At 35.6% G+C, this 26,515-nt stretch overlaps 1 protein-coding gene across 23 annotated transcripts in view; it reads left to right on the top strand.

Moving 5' to 3' along the window:
- Positions 1-26,515, top strand: part of DST (dystonin) — a 489,857-nt gene that overhangs the window by 258,489 nt on the left and 204,853 nt on the right. For 22 of the 23 annotated variants that reach the window (XM_037843232.1, XM_037843222.1, XM_037843223.1 and 19 more), the window contains 3 exons: positions 4,975-5,064; positions 7,322-7,399; positions 16,110-16,202. In XM_037843232.1, coding sequence (XP_037699160.1) covers positions 4,975-5,064; positions 7,322-7,399; positions 16,110-16,202 — 261 coding nt within the window. Of the gene's footprint in view, positions 1-4,974; positions 5,065-7,321; positions 7,400-16,109; positions 16,203-21,736; positions 22,794-26,515 lie in introns of those variants that run through there. The other variant, XM_037843230.1, reaches the window with a different exon arrangement.

The raw sequence follows: 26,515 nt of genomic DNA on the forward strand, positions 1-26,515 counted from the left end.
ACTGAAATAAATTTGTAATAAAACTGTTCAGGTAAGACAACTGCCTAAGAGAAGAGAATACATTATTTTTAAGCATTTCTTTGTATTTTAAAAACATCAATTTACTTGTCAATAATTGAAATTGTGAGATATTGACACATTATTTTTATTTATTTTTGAAGTAAGACTTCTAAGGATTTCTCCCTGGAGAACTTGATAGCTAATTTTGCATGACTGTATTTGTTTGAACTAAAAACATTGTATTGAAAAACATTTTAATTAATAGTTTTTGCTGAAGCGTACCATCCCCTTCTCTTCATCCAGTAAGTACAAGGCAGTAAGACGATCTCATTTGGATAAGCCTTCTTTCATTATTTATGTTACTATCTAAAGATAGCCGATTGATTTCAGAATGCTATATCCCTTAGGTGTAGATCTTCTTTAAGAGTATACCGTGAATCCTTTATGGACTGATACTTTGTTTTCTGCTGCTGTGCTAGGATGTTTGCATTTTACTCAGGGTTCATTGAATCTTCTCTCTAGGTTGTTTTTTCCTGAGGGACTTTTCCTCCATTATAGTGTACAGATTAGGCCCTTGGCTCTACCTGTGACTTAGGTTTGCTCAAGATGATAGTTTACATGGACGCTTTTATATCGATGAGAGATATTATGACTTCCTCTTGCTTTTTAAAAAGCCATCAGTGTTTGTGCTTAGAAAAGGTCTGAGCTTCTTAACTTGTAAAATGCCTGCCTTGTCTCCACATCTGTCTTTCCTGTCCTATCTTTTACCGCACACTTCATGGACTCCATGGAATGCTTTCCTTCCTTGGAATTTGCCATACTGTTTCATGGGTCCTTGCCTTTTTCCTTTGTTCTTGCTCTTCCGTCCACCTGGAACATTCCCATCTTTTCTTCTGGGGGACTTCTTGGATACCAGGCGGGGTTAAAGCTCCTCCAAGGCTTCCTGTGTGTGCTCTGAATATATTTACTTGACACTGAAATTTCTTAAGTTTCTGTCACCTCAGTTAGACTGAAGGCTTTAAGATGTGACACTCTCAATTATTTACCTTTGTACCCCTAGCAATTAAAAAATACCTTTTTATATAAAGAATGTTCAGTAAAGGTTTACTGACCTGCATTGAATGGTAGCTACACGGTAGCAATACAGGAAGTAAAGTTTCTCTGGAATTTTTCCAGATTTGCATCAACCATCATGAAGTCAGAATTTTGAAAAAGGCAGCTTTAAATATTAAGTAAGGAGCTATAAGATCTTCTTTTCTTCTAATTTGGATTTTATTTAGCTCATTTAAGAGCCTGTTACCAAAAAAAAGTTTAGGTTAACAAAATGAAATTTTTGGAATACTATTTTTGATCAGTTAAGCTATGTAGATGATAAAGACCTGGAATAATATACCCTGTTCTTTTTCAAAATAATTGTGGCGTATTGCCTGTGTCATCTCCAGCACCTTGTTTAGGACTTTTCCCCCTATAAACTATTTTCTAGTCTACTTATTTTCCTTCCTTAGGATGTTCTCTTAAGCAGAAGATTAATGCCCTCTACAGGTATACTGCAGTTGCAAAGAAGTACACTCATTTTAAAAGCACTGCAAAATTCTGGGAGAACTGTGTGGAATAAAGAAAGTGGTGCTTGGCCTTTATTATGTAATTCAAGTTACATAATTTAATCCCAGAGTACCTCATAGTGCTTTTACTTTGCTCCTTATTTCCTCTGGCACTATTTATGTAGACAGTTGTTTGCCCCACAGGGAGAAGATATCCAAAAAGAAAAGAAGGAATGTTTCATTAAAATTTGAAAACAGAAGGTTAAGGTCATTGGCAGTTAGTGTAGTCATCTGTGAAGGAAAGTTACCAGGCCTAACGTCTATGACTCAGACTTAGGACAAAATAAAAAGCTTTTGCCAGTATCTCTAGCAGTTTAACTGTTTAATTTCCCTTTTCCTTTTTATCTTTTCTTTCCCTAATGTATTCATTTGATCAGATATTTCTCTGGAGCCCATTTTCCCTCTCAGTTGTTTTACTACCACTACTCCATAATGTTAATTTTTAAGACATTTTCTTTTATCCCATTTGTTTGTGGTGAGGAAAAAGAGCCAGTATTTATAAACCACTTAGCACAGGGGCAAGTACCTACTGATAACTCAATGTTTGTGAATTTTTGTTTATTGTTGTTAATATAACGGCGAGTTGCTTTTCATAGAATGATGAAGATGATAATGATACCTTGCATTTGTGATAGCATTTTCTAATAAGTTGTTTTCATATTCAGTATTTCTGTGAACTTTCAGAATAATCACCTGAGAAGGAACAGAAGGCAATATGATAACCAATGTCTCAGGACTTTTTCAAGCATTACAAAAGTGAAGTTAAGTTATTTCTGTAATTTCTTCTAAAATTCTTAAGACAATTAAGCCACAAGGCTTAGAGTAGCTTTCCATTTTACATATTTTCTTTCAAGTTGATAGGTCACAGATTTTAAAAAACAATAATAGCTTTATTTTCAGATTATAGAATTTTTGTTTTCTAGTTTGAACTAGACATCATCTGCCCTCAAACCTAAATTTTGCAGATGAAAATATAGGCCTAGAGAGTTTAGGCAGCTGGTACAACTTCATGAAGCCAATGAAAGAAGCAGGACTAAAATGAAAATGCATCGCTCTTAATTCTTTTCCTCTTACAACATGTTTTCCATTTTTCTAATTTGGTTTTGCATGGCATATTATTTTTCTTCTCTAAGCATTTCTAATTTAATTTTTATTATTGCAATATAGGATGGTGACAAATGATACCTGCTTTTGGAAAGTTTCCACAATCTGGAGGATTTAATTCTAGCAAGACAAGTTGTGAAATGGCCTTCCTATGAAATAAGTGTACAGAATCGCACATCATTTCCAATCGTCCAGGAGTGAGAATTGCATACGAAGTGACTTATAGAGTGAAATGTGACTCTGGCAGGCAGGGGTGTAGTAGAGGAATTCTCAGCACTGTGTGTTAGTTGCGGTCATGGGAAGCCCCCTCCTGATTTTTGCTTGTGTTCCACTGTCCCTTCTGTGTGCCACGGTTGTCTGTCTTGTACAATAAAGTCATTTATTTTGAAAGATTAAGCAGCTGACTGAGGACTAGTTGCTGATACTATTGTTTATCTAAATGTGATCTCTTAGTTTTAATTAGTAGTTGTGTTGCTGAAAAGGTCCTTGAAAATTGGTTCAACTCTGAAATATAATTGAGTACTTATCATTTAGTGCTATCCCAAGGTAAATATTCTGATGGAATGGATAATCGCTTTTTAACTTGTTTGGATGTTTTAGATTTTCTAAGTAAGGATTGCCTAAAATTTATGATTTTTTTTGTTGTTTTTTTTTCCTTAGAAAAATAAAATATTTTTTAACTTTCTTTTTACTGTGGCATAATTATATTGTGACACCAAAGATTCAACTCATGTTTCTTGGGAATTGGGAAATCAAAGTTAAAATATTAATTTGTGAAGATGGACCCTTGATTCAAAGTAACTTGACTCACCTTCAGTTTTGTTGGCCATTTTATAAGTGTTGTTGATATTAGCATTTACTTCATGGTAGAGCGATTGAGCCTAAGTTGAATAATTTTGTTATTTGTAGTTAATGATGCAGATATGGGTATTTGAATATTAAAAGGTTCTGTGATTTAGGCAAAAAGTTCCAAAACACTGGCATAGGAGTTGGTGAATTTGATATGATACACCTAAGGGAAATTTTTCTTCATCAATCAAAAATATTTTCTGACACTAATAAAAGAGATGGTAAAACATGTATATAGTCAATCATGATGATAAAGTTTAAGGGGACTTAAACTTCTTTTTTGGAATGAAGGAGATGCCATCAGAGGTTTGCTTTCTGTTCATATTAGATCTTTTCTTGCTTCTTGGACACTTTTAGTCATATTTTAGATCTTTTTATTACTTTGTGTTGTACATTCACTTGATGGTTTGGCATGAAGAGAAATTTGACTCATGAATAAAACCTTTAGAGTTTACCTGGGCTTGTGCCATGTGTGAAGTAGGTGAGATTCTGGTTCCTGCCCCTTTCTAGACCATTTCTGGCTCCTTTCGTGAGAGCAATGCCAACATAATACATCCCAGAATCACTAAAAGGTGAAAAATGGACATGTGCCAATACACTGTGGAATAGCCATTTTACTAGCGTGCTTTGACATTTGTCCATCTAGCACAAACTTTCACTGGGCCCAGTACTTACAAACTGAACCTTAACTTTTAGGAGATATCCCTACTTAGCAGACTGAACAGAGCTTTTGGGGAATTTTTGTAGGTTTGAGATCTAAAATCAGAGGCTTAAGTCAGGCTTCTTATAAATGGGTAGCTCCTAGTGGTAGTATGTTAATTTTGTGCTAGTGTTACGTGGGTTTGAAAACCCTCCACCACAAGATTGATGTCATACAGAGGAAGGTTGGACAGAAGCCTTCTAACTGGACATCTATAGATTTTTTATGAACTTTTTATTTTGAAATAATTATAGACTCACAGGGAGTTGCAAAAATAGTCTCATGTACCCTTCACCCAGCTTACATCTGTGGATCCTAAGATGTGGAGTGTGTGCCTCTGGCACTCTTGATCCTGCTATGGACCAGAGAAAGTAAAAACCTGACCCTCAGGTCAAGGTGGCTTTGGTGGCTGAATGAGGAATCGTGAATAACGTCAGGGCATTGCCTATATATTTAAAAATGTAACCCCATGTAGTTGTCTAGGCTTACATTTATTCTAGTGTGTTAAATATGCAATGATTCTACTTGTTTTTATGTGTTATTGATCTGAAATTGCTTTTAGGTTTTTAACCGAGAGTTAAAAAAACAAAAACAGATATCTGCGTGAATTTGTACCATTTAGAGAATGTTTTCTACTTGACCCCTTCCTTGTTTATAAGAGTGTTAAAAATGATTCTGGGTTCTGGAACCACAAGATTTAAATTGCTTTTCTCTGTGTAGGTTCGAAAGCATGTGAATGACCTCTATGAAGACTTAAGGGATGGACACAATTTGATTTCTCTTTTAGAGGTTCTTTCAGGAGATACTTTGGTAAGTTTTAAGTTTCCTAATTTATTTTGAAGAATCTGTTATCTTCTTTGCATATGACCAGTGTGTTTTCAGCACAGGTCGTTCAGATTTTTGCAATATTCATCCTTTGGGATATGATTTCTGCCTGAAAATTTAAAAAAAAAAGAGTGCTGGTTAGATTTCTAAGCATTTTCAGACTTCAAGTGACATGAATTTGAGAGATTGCAGCACTTTGATGACCTCATTTATATAATCAGTTATGTAATTAAAATACTGTTTTTGTTCTTGCTTCTTTTTTTTTCCTTTGGATTTTGCTTAGCAGAAGTTGGATGCATAATAAAACTTCATATTAAAAGACTCACAAATAGCAAGGAAATAATCAGCGCTTTCTGAAATATGGTCTAACCCATTCCTCAGGTGTCATTTCCTTTTTTTGTGAACATTACCTCCCTTTCTTGGTTACCTGTTCTCCATTATGTTCTGTTCATGCTATTCTTTTTCATTTCTGGTCTGTCTTGTGTCTTTGCTGTCCTATCTTCTGTCTGTTATGTTCATTAGCCAAGGGAGCGAGATTTTTTGAAGACCTTACGATTGGTGAGTGCAACAGAAGCATGCGAATATGAGCAGCATGAGGATGTGGAGGATGAGGATAAGGGGGTAGGTGTCGGCCCCCATAACCCTACTAACCTAGCCGTTCCAGTGTGGTGAGCGCTAACATGATAGAGAAGTAACTCACGGGTTCAGACTCCTTTTTAGAAAAGAATAGAAAGGACCAAAACCCACAGTAAGGTGAATGTGTGTGTACTGAAAAATTGAACAAAGGAAATATTTTCTCTTTAAATTAATCTCCAGAGATCTGAAATAATTCAATTGCTTATACATTATTATGAGCCACATGGTAATTGAACATATTTGCTTAAATTACATTCATGGCAGTATAGCTAAAGAATTTTATATAGTTTTTATATAAATATGGAAATCTTAACTGCTAGCTTGCTAACTTTTATGAATATTCATTCCACTCCTGGAATTGATATTTTAAAATTTATGGAAATACTGTGTGGTATTTAAATTTCTGTTTTAAATCTTACCTGCTTGACAATAGATATTTGATGGACATTCTTTACAAATATGTCTAATGCTATTTAGAAGGGGGTGGAATTTTAAAATCTAGAGTCCTGATAGAGCTCACAGAGCTATTTAATCTTCATAACACTTAGCTGACATTAACCCACCTTTTTAAGACAGATGTGCTTCTTTTATCATCTACATCCCAAGTGCCCCTGATTTCATTAGAAATTGTGCTTTTCTTAGATCCAGTGGCTGAATTTATCAACATCATTTCTACCTATTACACAGAACTTATTTTTTGCCTTCTGTGTTCTGTTGTCTGTTATATTATGGCGCCTTTGGCTTCAGCAACTTACGAATATTTGAGAAGCTAAGCTGTCAATTTTCTTTTTTTTCCCTTTGGAATATTTTATGTGATAAATTTCAGTTCCATTCTTTGTATTTTTGTTAAGCATTTTCTCAGCCCCATTTCCTTATGTTTTCCTTCTTTCAACTTGTAATGTTTCTTAAGAGAAACGGCATCAAGGAAAGGAATTGTGGTTTGTCAGTTTTCCTGAGACTGATCATAATCATGTTCATCCCTGAACAGTGTAAAACATCATAGAATCCTTTCTGATTATTATAGAGTTCAACTGATTTTGTAAAAAAACTAAAAGAAAATAAAGAGGAAATATATTAATTGGTTTCCTCTCTTCCTCTATCATGGCTAAGTAAATCTCTTGTCTTTCTCCTTCTTGGTGATTTTTAAACTAACTGCGTGCTACTTCACCTCATTTGAATTAACATGCACACATATATAATTATAAAACCTTCTTGCTAAGCATTAGTGTTTACTGAGAAGGTAGAATAGGTGATGGCATTTAGTTCTTTGTGCATCCATACCAAAATAACTGTAGGTTGAAATTATACTATTAGTGAATATGAAAAGGGAGAATGTTTATGGTATTTTTTGCTTTTATTTAAATAAAAAAATGTAATAAAGCAAATGTTTAAAGAAGACATGTATGGGAAAATCCCCAGTAGTTTAAATTCAATCCCAGATAATACAAAGAAAATGCTTCTTTTAACAATTTTACAGGTTTACCTGAACAGCGAATACTGTTTTCCCATATTTAGATGAGCAGAAAGTATATTTAATTTAGCATGGTTAACGGTGTCAGAAACTATATATATGTATTTTTTATACATTGTGTTTTTCTGTTTTTAGCCCAGAGAGAAAGGTCGGATGCGTTTTCACAGACTACAGAATGTACAAATTGCACTTGACTACTTGAAAAGACGCCAGGTATAATGTTCTACAGAGACTGTAATCATATGAACTATGTGACTAAATAAATCTACATAGAAATATATCAGGGAATGAAAAGATTAAATTTGACTTTGAATTATAATCATTAAGCTTGTGCTTTGATGAGGCAAATATTTTTAAATGTTCTAAAACATTTGCTCCAAAGAAAAGGAAGTTAGTAGGTTATATAGCTCCCAGAGGAGCTGTATAAGTGGCTACATTTTCATCTGAATAAGAGCAACTGATTTTCCCTCTCTCTGAATTGGAATGCATTTGCCTAGAAAGTTAATGACATTTTAGTAGCAACATAATGCTAAGAATGCCTGGGAACAGTTCTAAGTAGTGGATAGGCAATGTTTTATTTTTTACACTTAATATTTAAAAATGCTTTATTTTTCCAAAAAAAAAAACCTTTATTTTATATAATCTATTTTTTTAAACCTAGTGTAAACATTTGGTGGGATGGGGTGGGGGGTGTGAGGTTCTTAAAGAACAAGAATTTATTGGCTCATGGTTTTGAGGCTAGAAGAAGTCCAAAATTAAGGCATAAGGAACATGATGCTTTTTCTCTCAAAGTCTGTAGCATTCTGGTGCTGGCTTCTGGCAGTCATTGGGGTTCCTTGGTTTGTATCTCACATGGTGATGTCCTCTCCTTTCTGGCTGCTGTGACTTCTCGGTTCTTTTTATAAGGCCATTAGTAATCAGGATTAACACCTACCCTCTTTCAGTTGGGCCACACCTTAATTGAAAATAACCTTTTCCAAGAGGGACATGGATTAAGATTAAGACCCTGTCTGTGTTGAGGTACATAATTCAATTTATCATACCATGTAAGGAGGTTCCAAGGATTAGGACATGAACATCTTTGGGAGAGCCATTATTTGGCCTGCTACAGGGGAATTATGAATAAAATTGATGAATTGAACTCAGGTGAGACATTAATTACAAAAATGCCCTCAATTCTTCACTACTTCCTGTATCAAAGCTTTTTTTTTTTTTTTCCAATTAGGGAAGTTGTAGTTTTATAGAAAAATCATGCAGAAAATATAGGGTTCCCATATTATTCCCACTCTACCCCCGACCCCCGTTTTTCTCTATTATTAACAGTTTGCAGTAGTGTGGTTTTTTTTGCTACTGTTGATGAAACAACTTTATTATAATTGTACTCTTTGCTATAGTCGGTAGTTCATATCAGGGTTCACTGTGTTTTACTGTTTTATGGTTTTTTAAAAAATTTTATTCTAAATGTTATTATTTAACATACATACAATAAATGTTATTATTTAACATACACGCAATCTAAAATTTCCACCTTTAACCACATTCAACTATATAATTCAGTGGTGTTAATTACATTCCCAATGTTGTGCTACCATCACCACCATCCATTACCAAAACATTTCCATCAACCCAAAAAGAAACTCTATACACGTGAAGCATTAACTCCTCACTCCCTACTCCTATCCTGGTCCCTGGTAACCTGTAATCTAGTTTCTGACTCTATGAATTTGCTTGTTTTGTGACTGCCTTATTTACTCAAAATGATGTCTTCAGGGTTCATCCATGTTGTTACATGTATCACAACTGCACTCCTTTTTAGGAATGAATAATATTCCATTATAAAGAAACACATTTTATTTATCTTTTAATCCGTTGTTGGATACTTGAGCTGCTTCCATATTTCGGCAATTATGAATAATGCCCCTGTGAACATTGGTGTGCAAATATCGGTTCAAATCCCTGCTTTCACTTCTTGGGGTATATCCCTAGAAGTGGAATTGCCAAGTCAAATGGTAATTCTACACAACTTTCTGAAGAACTGCCAAATTGTCTTCCACATCAGCTGTACTATTTTATATATCCACCAAAAATGAACGAGTGTTCCTATTTCTCCGTATCCTTTCCAACACTTTATTTATTTATTTATTTTTTTAATAGTAGCCATTCTAATACATGTGAAACAGGATCTCATTGTGGTTTTGATTTGCAATTTCCCTAATATCTAATGATTTTGAACATCTTTTCATGTACTTATTGGCCATTTAAAAAAAATCTTCTTTGAAGAAATGTTCTAAGTATTCTTAATGTTCTTAAATTGGGTTGTCTTTTTGTTATTGAATTGTAGGATTTCTTTATATATTCTGGATATTAATCCCTTGTAGGATAGGTGGTTTCCAAATATTTTCTCCTACTCTGTAGGTTGTTTTTTTGCTTTAATGATAAAGTCCTTTGATGCACAAAAGCTTTTAATTTTGATAATGTCTCATTTATCTGTTTTTTTCTTTTGTTGCTCATGCTTTTTTTTTCAACATTCATTTTTATTGAGATGTATTCACATACCATGCAGTAATATAAAGTGTACATTCAGTTGTTCACAGTACCATTATATAGTTGTGCGTTCATCCCCAAAATTAATTTTTGAACATTTTCATTACCCCCCCCACACACACACACACAAAGAATAAAAATTAAAGTGGAAAAGAACAATTAAAGTAAAAAAGAACACTGGGTGCCTTTTTGTTTGTTTTGCCCTCGTTTTTCTACTCATCCATCCATACACTGGACAAAGGGGATTGTGGTCCACATGGCTTTCCCCGATCACATTGTCACCCCTCATAAGCTACATTTTTATACAATCGTCTTCAAGATTCATGGGTTCTGGGTTGTAGTTTGATAGTTTCAGGTATTTACTGCTAGCTGTTCCAATTCATTAGAACCTAAAAAGGGTTGTCTGTATTGTGCATAAAAGTGCCCACCAGAGTGACCTCTTAGCTCCTTTTGGAATCTCTCTGCCACTGATGTTTATTTCATTTCCTTTCACATCCCTGTTGCTCATTCTTTTGGTATAAAGTCTAAGAAACCATTGCCTAACACAGGGTCTGAATTTGCTTCGCTATGTTTTCTTCTAGTTTTATAACTTTAGTTCTTGAATTTAGGTCTTTCATCCATTTTGAGTTAATTTTTGTAGATAGTGTGAGGTAGGGGTCTACCTTCAGTCTTTTGTATACCATTATCTGGTTTTCTCAGAACCATTTGAATAGACTATTTAGTGTTTCCCTGTTGAGTGACTGGGCCCCATTTTTGTCAAAAATCATTTGGCCATTGATATGAGGGTTGATTTCTGAGCTCTCAATTCGATTTCAGTGGTCTGTGTGTCTGTGCTCGGGCCAGCCCACCAATCTGTGTTGATTACTGTGGCTTTCTAACAAGTTTTAAATTGGGAAGTGTGAGTCCTGTAACTTTGTCCCTCTTTTACAAGATGGTTTTTGTCTGTTGAAGGCACCTTATACTTCTGTATAAATTTGATGATTGGCTTTTCCATTTTTGCAAAAAGGCTGTTGGAATTTTTGTTGGGATTGCATTGAATTTGTAAATCACTTTGGGTGGAATTGACTAAATAATATTTAGTATTCCAATCCATGAACACAAAATGTCCTTCCGTTTATTCAGGTCTTCTTTGATTTCTTTTAGTAATGTTTTGCAATTTTTTTGTATTAAGTCCTTCACATCCTTGGTTATATTCATTCATAGATATTTTATTCTTTTAGTTGCTGTTGTAAATGGATTTTTTTTTTCTCAATTTCCTCTTCAGAGTGTTCATTACTAGTGTTTAGAAACAGTACTGATTTTTGTGTGTTGATCTTGTACCCTGCCATTTTGCTGAATTCGTTTACTAGCTCTAATAGCTTTATTGTAGATTTTTCAGGATTTTCTATAAAAAGGATCCTGTCACCTGCAAATAGGAAAAGTTTTATTTCTCCCTTTCCAACTTGGATGTGTTTTATTTATCTATCTTGCCTACTTGCTCTGGCTAGAACTTGTAGTACAATGTTAAATAACAGTGGTAACTGCGGGTATCCTTATCTTTTTTCCAGACCTTAGAGGAAAAGCTTTCAGTCTTAATTCACCATTGAGTATGATATTGATTGTGGGTTTTTCACTTATGTCCTTTATCATGTTGAAGAAGTTTCCTTCTATTCCTAGTTTTCTAAATGTTTATGTCAAGAAGGGGATTAATGTGGTTTCTTACATTAATTGTTTTCTTATGTTGAATCACCTTTGCCTACCTGGGATAAATCCCACTTGATCATGGTGTAGAATTCTTCTGATGTGCTATTGGATTCAGGGTTTTTAGTATTTTGTGAGAATTTTTGCATCTATAGTCATAAAGCATGTTAGTCTGTAATTTTTTTTTCTTGTGGTATCTTTATCTGGCTTTGGTATTAGAGTGATGCTGGCCACAGAGAATGAGTTAGAAAGTGTTCCTTTCTTTTCTATATTTTGGAAGAGTTTGAGCAGGATTGGTGATAATTCTTCTTGGAGTATTTGGTAAAATAAAATTCAGCAATGAAACCATCTGATCCTGGGATTTTCTTTGTTGTGAGGCTTTTGATTACTGATTCAGTCTCTTTACTAGTAATTAGTTTGTTCAGATCTTCAGTTTTTTTCTAGAGTCATTGTAGGTAGTTTGCATGTTTCTAGCAATTTGTAATTTATCTAGGTTATCTAATTTGTTGGTGTACAGTTCATAGTATTACTGTATAATCCTATATATTTCTGTGGGGTCAGTAGTAATATATTCCCTTTCATTTCTGATTTTAGTTATTTGTGTCCTCTGTCTTTTTTTTTTCTTCGTCACTCTAGCTAAAGTCCTGTTGATTTTATTGATGTCTTCAAAGAACCAACTTTTGGTTACTTTGATTCTTTCTATTGTTTTTTATTATTTATTTCCTTTATGTATGCTCTTAATCCTTGTTACTTCCTTCTGCTCACTTTGGGTTTACTTTGCTCTTCTTTTTCTAGATCCAGCAGTTGTGAGGTTAGGTCTGATTTGAGAGCTTTCTTCTTCTTTTTTTAATGTAAGCATTTAGAGCTATAAATTTCCCCCTCAACATTGCCTTTGCTGGATCCCATAATTTTGGTATGTTGTGTTTTCCTTTCCATCTGCCTCAAGATATTTCCTAATTTCCTTTGTGATTTCTTCTTTGACCCATTGGTTATTTAAGAGTTTGTTGTTTATTTTCCACGTTTGTGTGAATTTTCTAGTTCTCACTCTGTTATTGATTTATGGATTCATTCCATTGTGGTCAGAGAAGACATACTGCATGATTTCAGTATTTTTAAATTTATTGAGACTTGTTTTGTGACCTAATATATGGTTGTCCTGGCGAATAACCCATGTGCACTAGAGAAGAATGTGTATTCCGCTATTGTTGGATAAAGTGTGGTGTATATGCCTGTTAGGTCTAGTTGATCTGTAGTGTCATTAAAGTCTTCTATTTCCTCATTGATCTTCTGTATAGGTGTTCTGTTATTGAAAATGGTGTATTGAAGTCACATATTATTAGTGTATAATCATATATTCTTTCAAATCTGTCAATAATTGCATCATGTATTTTGGGACTCTGCTGTGAGATGTGTATATATTTATAATTGTCATGTCTTCTCGTTGTATTGACCTTCTTTAATTTTTATTTAAAGTCTTTCTTTTCTCATATTAGTGTAACTACTCCACCTCTCTTTTGGTTACTGTTTGCATGGTAAAATTTTTTCTGTCTGCTCACTTTCAACCTACTTGTGTCTTTGAATTTAAGATGAATCTCTTGTAAATAGTTGGGTGTTGCTTTTTTATCCATTTTGCCAATCTCTGCCTTTTAACTGTAGAGTTTAATCCATTTCCATTGAAAGTAACTTACTGATAGTGTAGGACTTTCATCTGCCATTTTTGCTATTTGGTCTTTATAAGTCTTATATACCATTTTTGTCCCTAATTCTTCCATTAATTCCTACTTTCATATTTATTTGATTTTTTGTAGTGTACTGTTTTGAGTCTCTTTTCATTTCCTTCTGTATATACATTTTTATATATTTTCTTTGTGGTTACCATGGGCTTAAATTTTACATCCTAAATCTATAACAATCATGTTTGTTTTGATACCAACTTAACTTCAGTAGCATGCATAAACACTGTTCCTATACTCCTCCATCTTCTCACCTTTTTATTATACTTGCTACAAGGTATATTTTTATACCTTGTATGTCTAGAACCATAGATTTATCATGACTTTTTAGGTCTTTGCATTTTAGAACTTGTAAGAAGTAAGAAGTGAAATGATATACAAAAAAATATGTTACAATATTATTGAAATTAATTTAATTTCACATTTGGTTACCTTTACTGGTGGTTTTTATTTCTTAAGGCCACTTCAGTTGACTGGTTAGTGTCCTTTCTTTCCAGTGTGAAGAACTCCCTGTAGCATTGCTTTTATGGCATGTCTAGTGATGATGAACACCCTTAGCTTTTCTTTTGTTCATGTGGGAATGTCTTAATTGTGCCCTTATTTTTAAAAGAAATTCTTGCTAGATATAAAATTCTTGGTTGGCAGTTGTTTGCTTTCAGCACTTTAAGTATTTTGTACCACTGTCTTCTTGACTACATGGTTTCTGATGAGATATCAGAGCTTAATTTCATTGCAGCTCCCTTGTACATAAGCCATTGCTTTTCTCTTGCAGTTGTCAGAACACCCTTCTTGTCCTTGCTGTCCAAATATTTGACTGCTATGTGTCCAGGCATGATTCTCTTAGAGTTTTTCTTGTTTGAGGTTTGTTGGGCTTCTTGAATGTGCATATTCATGGTTTTTGTTAAATTTTGGAAATTCTATGCCATCATTTCTTTGAATATTCTCTCTGTCCCTTTCTCTTTTTCTTCTCCTTCTGGAACTCCCCATAATGTGTACATTGATATGCTTGATTGTGTCCCACAGGTTTCTTAGGCTATGGTCACTCTTACTACTACTTCTTTTCTGTTCCTTAGCCTGAATAGTTTCAGTTGGTCTTGTGGTCAGGTTCACTGATTATTTCTTCTGCCAGCTCCATTATTCTATTAAAACCCTCCAGGGAATTTTTAATTTCAGTTTTTGTGGTCTTCAACTCCAGCTTTTCTGTTTGTATATAGCTGTTGCTATGACTGAGATTTCCATGAGTGCCCAGAGCTAACAAAAACAAACAAACCAATGTAAAAAATACCTTTCAGAGTCTTTGCAAATTGGTTCTGCATTGGCTGATGCTCTCCTTCAGAATTTAGCCCCAGCCCTCCACCCCCACCTACCCCCATCAAGAAGATCAGCACAAGGCAAAAGTGAAGTGCAGAGTCCTCTCCATCTTTTCTGAGCCTGTGTCTTGTCCTGGGCTTGTGCTTGCTGATAGCCTTAGGAATTCCCTCATTTACAGGAATCTGAGTGTCCCCTCTGTTCTCTATGAAACAGATTTTCCTCCCTTCTGGGTGCACTTTTGTTTGTCTTAAAGCCAGTAATCCTTTGCCTTAGGCCACTATGACTTAATTGTTTCTTACACTGCTTTAGCTATCTGCATGCTTCTCTTTCCAGGGCAAGTTCTGGCAGGGCAAGCCAGAAAGGAGTTTCCTGGTTTAGTCTTTCAGGCTGCCACCTGATAGATTGACACTGACGTACAGACACCACAGTATGTGCATACTGCTTACTCTGTTCCCTCTGGAACAGGGCCACGGACCCACAATGGGAGTGCAGGCTGGCTCCATACTAAGTCAGGTTGAGACTGGGCAGCCATCAAAAAACCAGGAGCTTCTCCCACTGTTTTAAAAGTTGCATTTTCTTGATTCAGCATTCATCCAGTTACTGCAACCCTTTAGCTGTTTTCCTGAGTTTTGAGGAAAATGGCTTTGCCAGTTTTTGCTAGTTGTTCAAAGATTCTGTGGTGGAACTGCACCCCGGAGTGTCTTAAGCTACCATCTTGGTTGGCCCTTGTGTAAACATTTTTAATACTTAGTAGTGATGAGACAATATTTTATTTTTTAAAAGTAGCAATTGACTGCTACTTTAAATGGATAGATGGGCAATTCATAAGGTGGTCAAAAATGAAACATTTCTGCTAACAGTCTCCAGCTAGCTTGAGGTTTTGGAAAAAATCATGGGAGAAAATGAACGCTATTTTGAATACAAACTTGATTTGGTGACAGTGAGTGTTATAGTGGCATAAAAGGTAAAGTACTGACAATTTTTCAATTAGGAGAAAAAGAAATTCAGGAGTATTAAAAATTACTGGAAAACAATGTGAAATAAGGAGTGGCAACAATTTTGCTTTTTAGTGGAGTATTGTAAAAAAGGGGACAGGAGAGGGTAACAGTAACTTTTACCATTCCTTCATTTGGTTTATTATAAACATAAAAGTGCTTTTTGTTATTAAATACTAGGAAATCCTCAGTGCTTAAATTTTTGAATGTTACAAGTGTTTGCCTCATTATTCTTCCTTCTAGTGGAAGTTTCCGTAAGGATTAATGGTTCATTAGGTCCTCTTATCTGAAATGTTTTTGGCAGTGTTTTGTTCGGCAGTAAAATGTTAGATGTCATTCCATTTATTTTCCTGAATTCACAATATGAAAGTTAATAAGGTTTAAATCCAAGTATTATTTTTATATGTGAACTGTCTTCCAAATGTCCAGTGACTATTTATCTGTAGTAACTATGGTAGGTAGATAGGAAAATAATACTAGTTTCATTTTTAATACTTTTTCTTTAAGCTGGCAATAAAACAGTGTTTTGATGATTTCTGGTATTTAAATCATTCATTTTTTCTGTGCATAATTTAGAATTGCTTTTATGTAAGTCTGAAGATAATTTATGTGCTGATTTGAAAAACACTTTGTTTTATCTCTTTTTCACTTATAAAACAGGTGAAATTAGTGAATATTAGAAATGATGACATAACAGATGGAAATCCCAAATTGACTTTGGGATTAATATGGACAATAATTTTGCACTTTCAGGTAAGCCCAATTTTTCTTAATCGTCATTTCCTTTAGCCTCTCTTTGCTAGTTTTCAAGCTCTTCATATCAAGAGTAGATTATTCATTCATGTCTATTGGAAGAAAAATAAATTTCAGGCTTTCTTTCTTAAACAATATCTTCAAATTGTTCCTTTAAAGTAATCTGCTGCTTGTGAACCTGGCAGCCCATTTCCTAAAGTCTGCTGGCTTAAATGTAGTTTCAAACAGTGCTTGTAACCTTAGAGTTGAAAGACAGATTTCTTTTCATTGAATGCAGAACATTTCTTTAGTTCATTGGGCAGTGTTACATATTTTACATACATAAAGATTTTATGACTTTATCCTAATTTGAATGTTTTTTTTTACTGATTTTATAGTTTCTCAGCTATAAATTTTCTCATATGATAGATACTAGATGGCAGAATTATCATACTGAGATCTTCTGAATTAGATTTGTGTATGATGGTACTCTCTAAATCTAGATTTGAGGAGATTATATGCAAATTTATTAACTATGATTTATTATGCAATAAACCTGTGCCAGTTGAGGGCTAATTTTGATTTTTGGTTTTTATCAAATGATGCCTCTATTTGATTTAAAGTGAGTCCATCCTATCTTTGGAATTTGCTTTTAGTTTATTAACCATCTGTCTGCTTACATGGTATCCTGTGCACGGCACAGAGCCTGACACATAGACATGCAGCACATTTTATTTTTTAATTACTGCCCAGCTAGACAAGGAAGGAGAAGGAGATAGCTTTCTGGCTCAGACAGGAGCTGAGGTTTTAAGAGGAGTTGGGCTTTGTTTTCACCCCTATCTGACTGGCTTATAGAGTTTGTAAGCTAATGGTAGAAAATAATATACCAAGAGCTTATTTTGGAACAAGATCTATCTGAATGGAATGCAGAATTGTAGGAAGTAGAGTCTAGATAGGTTCCCAGGATCTAAACAGGCAGCTGAGCACATTTTCAAACGGGGAATTTAGAGGAGACCCACCTAAGCAAAGTAAAGGTATAAGCCAGCCAGACTGCTAGGCAGCCACGAGGCAAATGTACATTCAGCTGGGAAGTTAATGTTGGGAAGATCAAGTAATAGTAACTGAGAACCAGATCCCAAAGGGGCTTGCTTAGGGGACCTAGGATACTAAGCACTAAACCAAGGCGGGGATTTGGGCACAGAGCACACAGCCAGACTTTATTACCAGAATTGGATCAAGTCTAGGTAGAATTGGCCAAAAGACTGATTTGATGTAGAGTTCCTCAGCAGCCTTTGTAAGAATCCTTTAATTAGGCCTAAGTGGAGCACCAGATTTATGGTAGGGTTGAAACTTCAAGAACCCCAGATGGGAAGGTCAGAGGCCCATCAGAGCAGGAAGTCAATCATATCATTACTGACAGAACTGGTGAGGCTGACTGTGTCTGAATTTTGAATCCCAGACTAAGAATCACTTGGGGCAATGGGAAGCACCCAGCCTTTGGAGGGACGCAGAGCGAAGTTCATTCTTAGCTCCTCTACTTATGGCTGTGGTAGTGTTGGGTAACTCATTTAACTACCTGAGCTTGAAAAATAATCTTTTAAGAAACTGAATCTATCAACTCTGTGTAAAATAGATTGAAATGAGCAGATTCCGTAATCAGGGGGAGAAGCTGAGCAGCATGGGTGATGACCCTCAGAGCGTGGTGATGAAGGACAGGACTAAGGTGGGGATGAAAAATTAAACCCAAGAGATGACATTTTGAAGGAAGAAAGGAAGGGCCTTGTCGACAGGGGATAGAGGATGAAGGAGAGAGATTAAAGTTTAAAGTTAAAAATGACTAAACTTTTTAGCCTGGGTGATCAAAAAAAAAAAAAAATAGTAGACTCCAGAGAAAGAGGATGATGGTAAGGGGACAACTGATGACCTTCTGGGTTTGGGTTTGAAGGGATGGTGGGAGATCCCGTGCATCTGTCTGCTGAACAGTTGGAAATATGCGAGCAGAGCAGACCTGAGAAGTTGAAGGTATAGATAATAAACTTGGGAGTTATCAAGAGTTATCGATATACTAATGGTCACTGTATCTGTCAGAAGGGATCCTTGGACCATCCAAGAGAAAAACGTATTTGGAGAAAAGTATAGAGCCAAGGAAGGAATATTGGAGAAGTCCCATGATTAGAGATGCTGGAGGGAGAAGATCTAGCTGAGGAAACAGAAGAGGTAGAGTTAGATGGCTGAACAAAGCCACAGGAAAATGTAATATTGAAGAAACCAAGGGAAGAGAATTTCAAGTAGAAAGAAACAGATGGTCAGCAGTATGAAATGCCCCTAGAGAATATGAGAAATTCAAGACTGAGTACAGGCTAATAGTTTTGTTAATAGAAGGAAGGCATTGGAGACCTTGGAGAAGGTCTGTTGGGAGCAGAAACTAGATAATCTCATACCAAAATGTGAGTAAATGGTTGGGAATTAATAGCAGCATTTTTAGATGTTTAATTTGAGGAAATTTAAAGCAAAAAGTCAGCAGAATAAATGGCAGGATTAAATTAGATATGTTTTTGTTTTGTTTATATGTTTGTATATACAAGGAAGTTTTTGCAGAGATTAAAGATATTGTATAGAGAACAGGTGATTACAGTTGCTATTGTTGGCAGAATGGAGTAAAATTTAATGTACATTGGAAGAGCTGCCATTAGAGAAAAAGCAGAGTGATGCCTCTCCTGAAATTTTTTCTGGATTTCACTATAAGAAACAGAAAGGTCTAGCATGGCGCTACTTTTTATTACAGTGAGAAATTAGATATTAAGAATGCCCTTTGGGGTTCAGGTGTCTTTGTAATAGAGAGATGACTAGTCACAAAAGTATCAAAGAAGTTTTGCTTTGCATATAATCCTATGACATAATATTACAGAATCCAGTGCATTTTAGAACCTGAATTACAAGGAATTATGACTATTAAATGATCACCAATATTTAAAAAATTACAACCAGATCTATATAACATGGAATACATCTGTGTGCCAGTTTGCTAAATGCTGCCATTATGCAAAATACCAGAAATGGATTGCTTTTATAAAGTGGGTTTATTAAGTTACAAATTTATAGTCCTAAGGCCATAAAAGTATCCAAACTAAGGCACCAAAAGAGGATACCTTTACTGAAGAACAGCTGAAGGCATCTGGAACACCTCTGTCAGCTGGGAAGGCATGTGGCTGGCATCTGCTAGGCCTTTGCTTCCGGGTTGCGTTTCAAAATGGCTTTCTCCAAACTGTTTCTGGGCTTCTGTCTTCACTCCTGTCTCTTAGTTCCTGTGTGTCCTTGATTCTTTCTCCCAGGGCACTTCTCTGTAAGCAACTGGGGGTCCTCTGTTATCTTCTCTGGGGTAAACTCTGGGCTTCATCTCTTAGCCTAGCATCTCCAAACATCCTTCTGTCTGCATCTCCAAGTGTCTCCAAGCATCAGCAAGCATCTGGGTCTTTGTCAGCTCTTAGCTTCTCTCTTAAATACTCCAGTGAACTAATCAAGACCCACCATGAATGAGCGGGGCCACACCTCCTTGGAAATAATCTAATCAAAAATGTCACCCACAGTTGGATGAGTCACATCTGCATGGAAACCATTCAATCAAATGTTTCCACCCAACAAGAGTGTGTTAAATGATCATGTCTTTTGTGGGGGACATAATACATTCAAACTGGCACAATCTGTATTTTGGTAGAATGGAAATGTTCCTTCTCATTTAAATGGCATAACATTTCTTAGTGCTACAATAACTTACAATTAGAACTATTTTACTGATTATGTCAAGATGTAAGGCTATTTATACATGCTAATCATCCTCACTCAGAGTGACTGAGCGTTTTGTCTCTGTATTTTACACAAATAAAGGAAAATATTTTTAGAAGCCAAATTTACTTATGTATCTGTATATCTATGATTTATTTATTTAATATTTGTTTTAAACATCACAAACTAAATTTTCCCTACCATGCTGAAGGTAAGCATTATCACAGTAATCCCATCTCATTAGCCACCATATGCTAGATAGAAATACTAAGGTTAAAGATGTTCTATTATCTATTAGGGGAAATGTTCATAAAACTAACTATAATCTAGGGTGATGAGTCTATTAACAATATAAAGAAAAATAGAAATGTAGAGGACGGAGTGTTGTGGTAGGTTCAGCATGGTATTATTAGATAACGAAGGAAATTTTCACAGATATTAGAGGTAGGCCTTGCAAGATGAGTGTCAGCTACTAGGCAGAGACTGAAGTTGGGCCATTTCTGGGAGAGGGAACAATGTGCTTGTGCATGTAAATGTCATTTGCCTAGTTTGGCCAGAGTAGAGGCACAGGTGGATGGAGTGCAACTTACTGGTTACCTCTCTATCATGATAGTACAAATATCAGCCATCATACTTTTAAATTAACTTGAGCACTGTTCCATCACCATTCAGGACATTGACAATCACATTTGAAAAAAAAAACAACAAAATACTCAAGAATTTACTTTTGCCAGCTTGTCCTCTAGGATACTCAGTTTTTGTCACTCGAGAATGTTTAGTTTCTTCTTTAAATAATTAAGGGAAATCTCACAATGCAAAAGTTATTACTGAGAAGCATCAGCAAGATCATTACTAACTTGACTTTACTGAATATTCTTAATTAGTAAAGTCAAGTCAGTTCAGTCTTTTGATCATGTTCCAGTCTACCTAAGAGAAAGGCAATCATCTTTTTTTTTTAATTCGTCAAATGGTTTCTGCTTACGTGTTAAGTCCCATTTCATGCCATACTAATTTCCTTTTTACTCTATGACTCAGTATAAGAAATATGCACACCTTAGGTAATCAGGTTCCATACTGACTTACTGTTTTTACAGCAAGACCCTAGTAAAATTTTGTAATATTTAACCAGGGTACAATTATAAAAGTTACATATAAAACTTAACTGCCTTAGTTCATGTATACAAATGCGCAGGCATTTCCTTTGGCTAAGTATTCCTTGCTTTAAATCATAAAATTTATCTATTTGCACATATGAAAATCCTATAGTTTTATAAATTATGATCTTAGCCATTTGTCAGATAGTAAAGAAAGTTTGGAAATTTGTCTTATTTGAAAATATTGCTTACTATTTTAAAAGATGAATTTTAGAAACAATTTTATTAGAGGATTTTAGGTATGTAGTGTTATTATCTCTTCTTTAGCTATTGAATCATCCTGTTATTTTTTAACCTGCTGTTTTGAATAGCCGTCTTCATCCATTTTTCAGAAATTTCTGAGCTTTTTGTATTTTGGAGGTACTGAAATTAGTTGGTATTTCTTAAGAAAAAAATGTATATGGTAGAGATTTTCTGAAACCAAATTTGAAAGTCACTTTGAAACTAAATTTGAAAGGCACTTTGCTAAATGTCTCCTGACTGGTATTTGCTTTCTGTTTGCTCTCAGATTTGTTGAACCAGTAGTAGTTTCAAAGGTTAATGCAAACTTTGGTAGTGTGGCATTTCAGAAAACTGAAAGTTAAAGTGAGTGTCAGAATCTTCTCATACTGTAAAGCTAAGGATTTGCCTTGAAAGCTCAGCATTGTATTTTGACAGTGAGCAGTGATGTTTGTCTAAGAGGATTGGTGGCCAGAAATAAGCCACGGTGTCTAATGAGACACAGGGGCCTGGCTGGGCAGGATGCCACGGCATTTCTTGCGTGTGCGTTTCTCATAAGCAAAATGGCCTCACACTGAAGAGGATGGTCACAAAGTCTGCGAGGAATTAGAATTTAGAATGGAATTTTCAGACTTACTGGAGAAGATTTAAGTAAGCCCTGGATTTTGAAATGAGTGAATCTGTGGATCTCTGATTTCCTGCGAATCAAATGGGGAATGTCTGTGGATGTGTCCGAGCTGAGAAAGAAGAACAATATTTAGATCCTGCCAAAACTCCTTTGAGACCTGAAAAATACTCTCCTGGAAGAAGGTATTTCAGAAGAAAGCCAGGCAAGCAAGTTGTAGGTGACCCAGACTCAGACCCAAACAATGAAAATGAAGGCAAGAAGAGTAACATTCAGCTTTCGAAAGAACAGCCAGCTCTTTTGTCCAGGGGAATGGTACTGGAGGAATCTGTTACCCCAGACACCACACTGGAAGGTAGTATTCAGCAAGAAAAGACAGAAGTTGTAGTTGACAGTGTTAAACTGCTTGGTTCTGCAAGCAGTTGGTCTTACCATGCGAACATTTCTCCTGTTACAAACAGTGAAACAGAAGTAAAAGTTAGTGAACTGGATGAAAGGATTCCAGGAAAAGGCAGCACTCCATATTGTGCAAAGAGAAAGAAACATTTAGATGATGTCAACACAAGAGAAATAACATTCCAGAAAAAAACTGATGTTTTTCCTTTTCAAAAGGCAGCCAGCTTAAGTTCCATTCACTGTGGTACAGAGAGGTCATTTGAAAAAAGTGGGTTTACTGAAGACCCATTAGAAAGTTATAGCAGTGTTCAAGAAAGGCAAAATACTGAAATAGTTTGCCCTCATGCAATACACCATTATCAGTTTGAAAAAAAGAGATGTCATTCCTTCTGTACTAGTGTGTCCTCTGCTTCCAAGCACACAAATGGAAATGAGGTAAGTGAAATGTGGAGTCTTAAAATTTAAGGTGTAAACCAGTACTTCAGGTACTCATATGTGATGTCAGTTTCTGTAATGTCTTTTTAACATATATATATATATTTCATGTTAGTTTATGTGAAAACTGTAGTGTTCTTGGTGCATTTTATTCTTAGCCTTTGCTTTGATTCTTGTGATTTTATTTTTTTGTCCTATCTACATTCTTTAACCACACTTAAATTCCAAAATCCTACACATTTTTGTTATTATTGGAAGATTTAGGAAAGCATTGTTTAAAGAGGATGCATGTCTTTTGAAATTCTCTATTGAAATTTCTTACTTTTCCTATGGAAGAGCGGATGGAAACAGTTCTACTGTAGGTAAAAAATTGGAAAGCAGTCATGACATGACAGTAGCTGTATGACAAACTTAGGGAGGATACGATACAATTATCAGTCAGTACTGACTTGCTGATCCATGGTTTGAAATCCATATTCCAGTTCTCTATCAGTTTTCATAAGCAGAAATATTTGCTCATATAATTGCTTCCAGTTCTCTGCATGTGGAAGTGGGGGGTGAGGGGAAGGGTTGAGGGGTACAACTGAAATTGCCTAAATATGTTCCATCTCTTTGTTATGTGAATTATTCCTTGGCCCCAATTGAAAATCAGAAATCGCTTGGGCAGCATGTCATAGGAATTTGGATATGACACATTAGAATCAGGGAGCCCCCACTTTAGACAAGTTACTTATCTGGGGTTTTTATTTGTCTTTAAAATGTAAATGAATCTTGATTTGCTTACTTGCCTGAGAAGGATGAAACAGCCTCGACATATTACTAGATGGGAGTTGATGATTTTCAGGTGATTCATAACTTTGTCTTTCAACAAAAAATCTGGACATAAATGGCATTCTTGATGTTAATCATTCCTGGCAGGATCATTGCATCATTGGGCAGAGATCATTTGTACAGTGATAGAATGAGGTTTTACTAGGATTAGTGTGCAAAATCATCATTGACTTTGGCAGCTGAATTTTACAGAAGGTATCCCTATATAAACCAGCACACCTTGCCAATATTATGTCATCCTTTTTATTTACATGTTACGGTGGTTACATTGAAAAGAGAAAACATGCAGTCTGTGTCATTATCTGTGTAGGTCTGGCATAAAGGTCAGTGCAAAAGGAAACTACTTGGCTGTTTAGGAATGTAAGTGTTTGTTTTCCCCTCACGTATGTTCTCCACCTGGCTTTTGCATACTTTGGCTTCAAGTAAGCCTCAAGTTTTTTTCATTTGAGGAAATTCTTAAAATCTGTTTCTTAAATAGTACATACTCCCTCCCCCCCTTTTTTTTATTATCCTCATGTCAACAATTTTACCATTCTTTCTCATTTGTGTATCCAATGATTTTTGAAGTTTAGAAGGCAAATATATATGACAATACTTCATTAATCTGCCAATCAGATTTGTTAAATAATTGTGAAATGGAGGTACATAAGGAAGTCTGTTATCTTCTGGGTCAAAGCTGAATGAGATAGTCATTTTGTCTGAGTAATTTGATGTCTCATTTCTCTTTAGTCCAGATAAAGACTTGTTTATTCCATGACATACAAAAAGTCAGAACCAATAGCTTAACCATTTTTCTTAGGACATTCTTCCTGTTACCTTGGAGTTGTTTGATTCTGTTTGCTTAGTTTTCTTTAGTTAGAACTGTTTGCGGGATTCTTTATCTTTCATTGGAGTCTATACTTTTCATTAGAGAATTACATGCAAATGGCAGTTCACAGTCCCTTCATTTGTATTGCATCCAGAAATGGCCCCTTAGCCAAGATTGTTTTCAAGATCTTTTTAACATCAAGATTTTTTTTCAAGATCTTTTTCCTGTCTCCCCTATTTAATCTCTAATTTAATCTCTTACTCTTAGACAGTTGGATGAAGGGTTGGATTTCATGACTTTAAATTAACCTCCAAGCAGAAGACTATACTATTCCTTGAGCTTGTTTAAACCTATACTTCAAGCCTCTGACTTAAACTTCCCTGTTTCTGTGAAATTTGACATCTTTAGAACCAGCCTTCCTCTTCTTTAAATTCTTGCAGTGGTGGGCTGACCTCCAGGCACAGGGATTCTGTCAAGGCAGGCAGCTCTGCCAACCCCTCCTGCCTTGCCTGCTGAGTATAAATCTCATAAGCAACTTACACCTTTACTAGGATACTTTATTTAAAAAAAAAAAAAGTGTCATCTTGGATTTGTATATTGCTTTGGGATTGGAAAAATGCTTCAGACATATTGTGTCTTTTGATCATCCCAGTATCTGTATGAAATAGGCATAATAGACAGTTTCTCTTTTGCAGAATAAAGAAATGGAGACTCAGATTAAATAATGTCCTCAAAGCAGTGTAGTAAATGGGAGTACCTGAGTGGAACTAAGGTACAATATGCTACTTGATTGTCAGAGAAGCACTAAAAGGATTGCTGTGAGTTCAAAGCAGGGGTTGATGTTCATAGAGTCATCTCTCAATGACAAGTGCTTAACAGAAGTGGCAAAAGGCAGGCCATGTTTGAGGACAGAGAGAAAGAAGCTCAGTGTCTGCAGCTTCTTCAAGGAGCCCTGTTTGTCTAGGACTCAGTGCTTCCCATACCTTGTGACAAGGTCTCCTGTCTTTGCCCTGAGCTCTTCCTACAAAGCATTCTTCTTTAGTGTCACACATACCCTCTTTTTCCTGTCTTTTTATGTTGATTTCAGCAAACATTATTTTGTTCCCTGCCGGAAGGCTTTCTAAACTGACTACATGTGAGAGTCACCCAGGAGCTTTTAAAAAATACAGATGCCTGCATGTCAACTCCAGTGATTTTAATGTCACTGATTGGAGTGGGGGCTCCCTGATCCTAATGTTCAGGCCTGTGGATAAGGAACTTGTTACTCTTATTCTGTGGCAGTGCTTCTCAAAGTGTGATCCCAGTATCCCTGCAGAATCATCTGGGATGCTTGTTGAAAAGGCCTCACCCCAAACTTAAATTAATCAGAAAATCTTCTGGTAAGTACTAAGAAAATGTTGCACATTTTTAGGCATCTTCACGTGTTTCTTAAAAACACACTAAATTTTGAGGACCAACATCACCCTAGCCTAGTATTTGCCATCTCATTCTCTTCTCAAAGTAGGATTTCTGAAAATTGCTGGGTTATGGGAAAGAAAGTAGACCTGGAAAGCAGGAGGCCTGAGTTCTAGTTAGGCTTTGTTGCCAGAGATCTGTGTGATATCGGTAGTCTTTTTCGTTTCTCTAGGTCTCTGTTTCGTTTCTATAAAAGGAGAATATTTGACTAGATCTTAATACTACTTGATACTACTATGATTACTATGTACAAATCATTCTCTTATTAGCCCCATTTACTGATGAGGAAACCAAGGCTCAGGAAAGTTAAATAACTTGTCCAAGTCACTCATCCAGTAGGTGATAGAGCTTGAATTGGACCCCAGATTGTCTACAAAGCTGAACTTTTAACTAATGTAATTTGCCCTCTTTTCCCATTCTTCCAGTTTTAGATTTCTATGAATCATATACTTAAGTGCATACTTTTTTGTTTGTTCAGAGTTTTCATCCCTTCTTCCTTTATTCTTCTAGCAGACATTTATTATATACCTGCTATATATTGAACCCAAACTGGGCACTCTGATAGAATCATAACTCTTTTCTGCATTCATTATATCGCATTGACCAAGGACCAAGGCTAAAAACTGAG

Source organism: Choloepus didactylus, chromosome 7, assembly GCF_015220235.1.
Source record: "Choloepus didactylus isolate mChoDid1 chromosome 7, mChoDid1.pri, whole genome shotgun sequence".
Classification (NCBI taxonomy): Eukaryota; Metazoa; Chordata; class Mammalia; order Pilosa; family Megalonychidae; genus Choloepus; species Choloepus didactylus.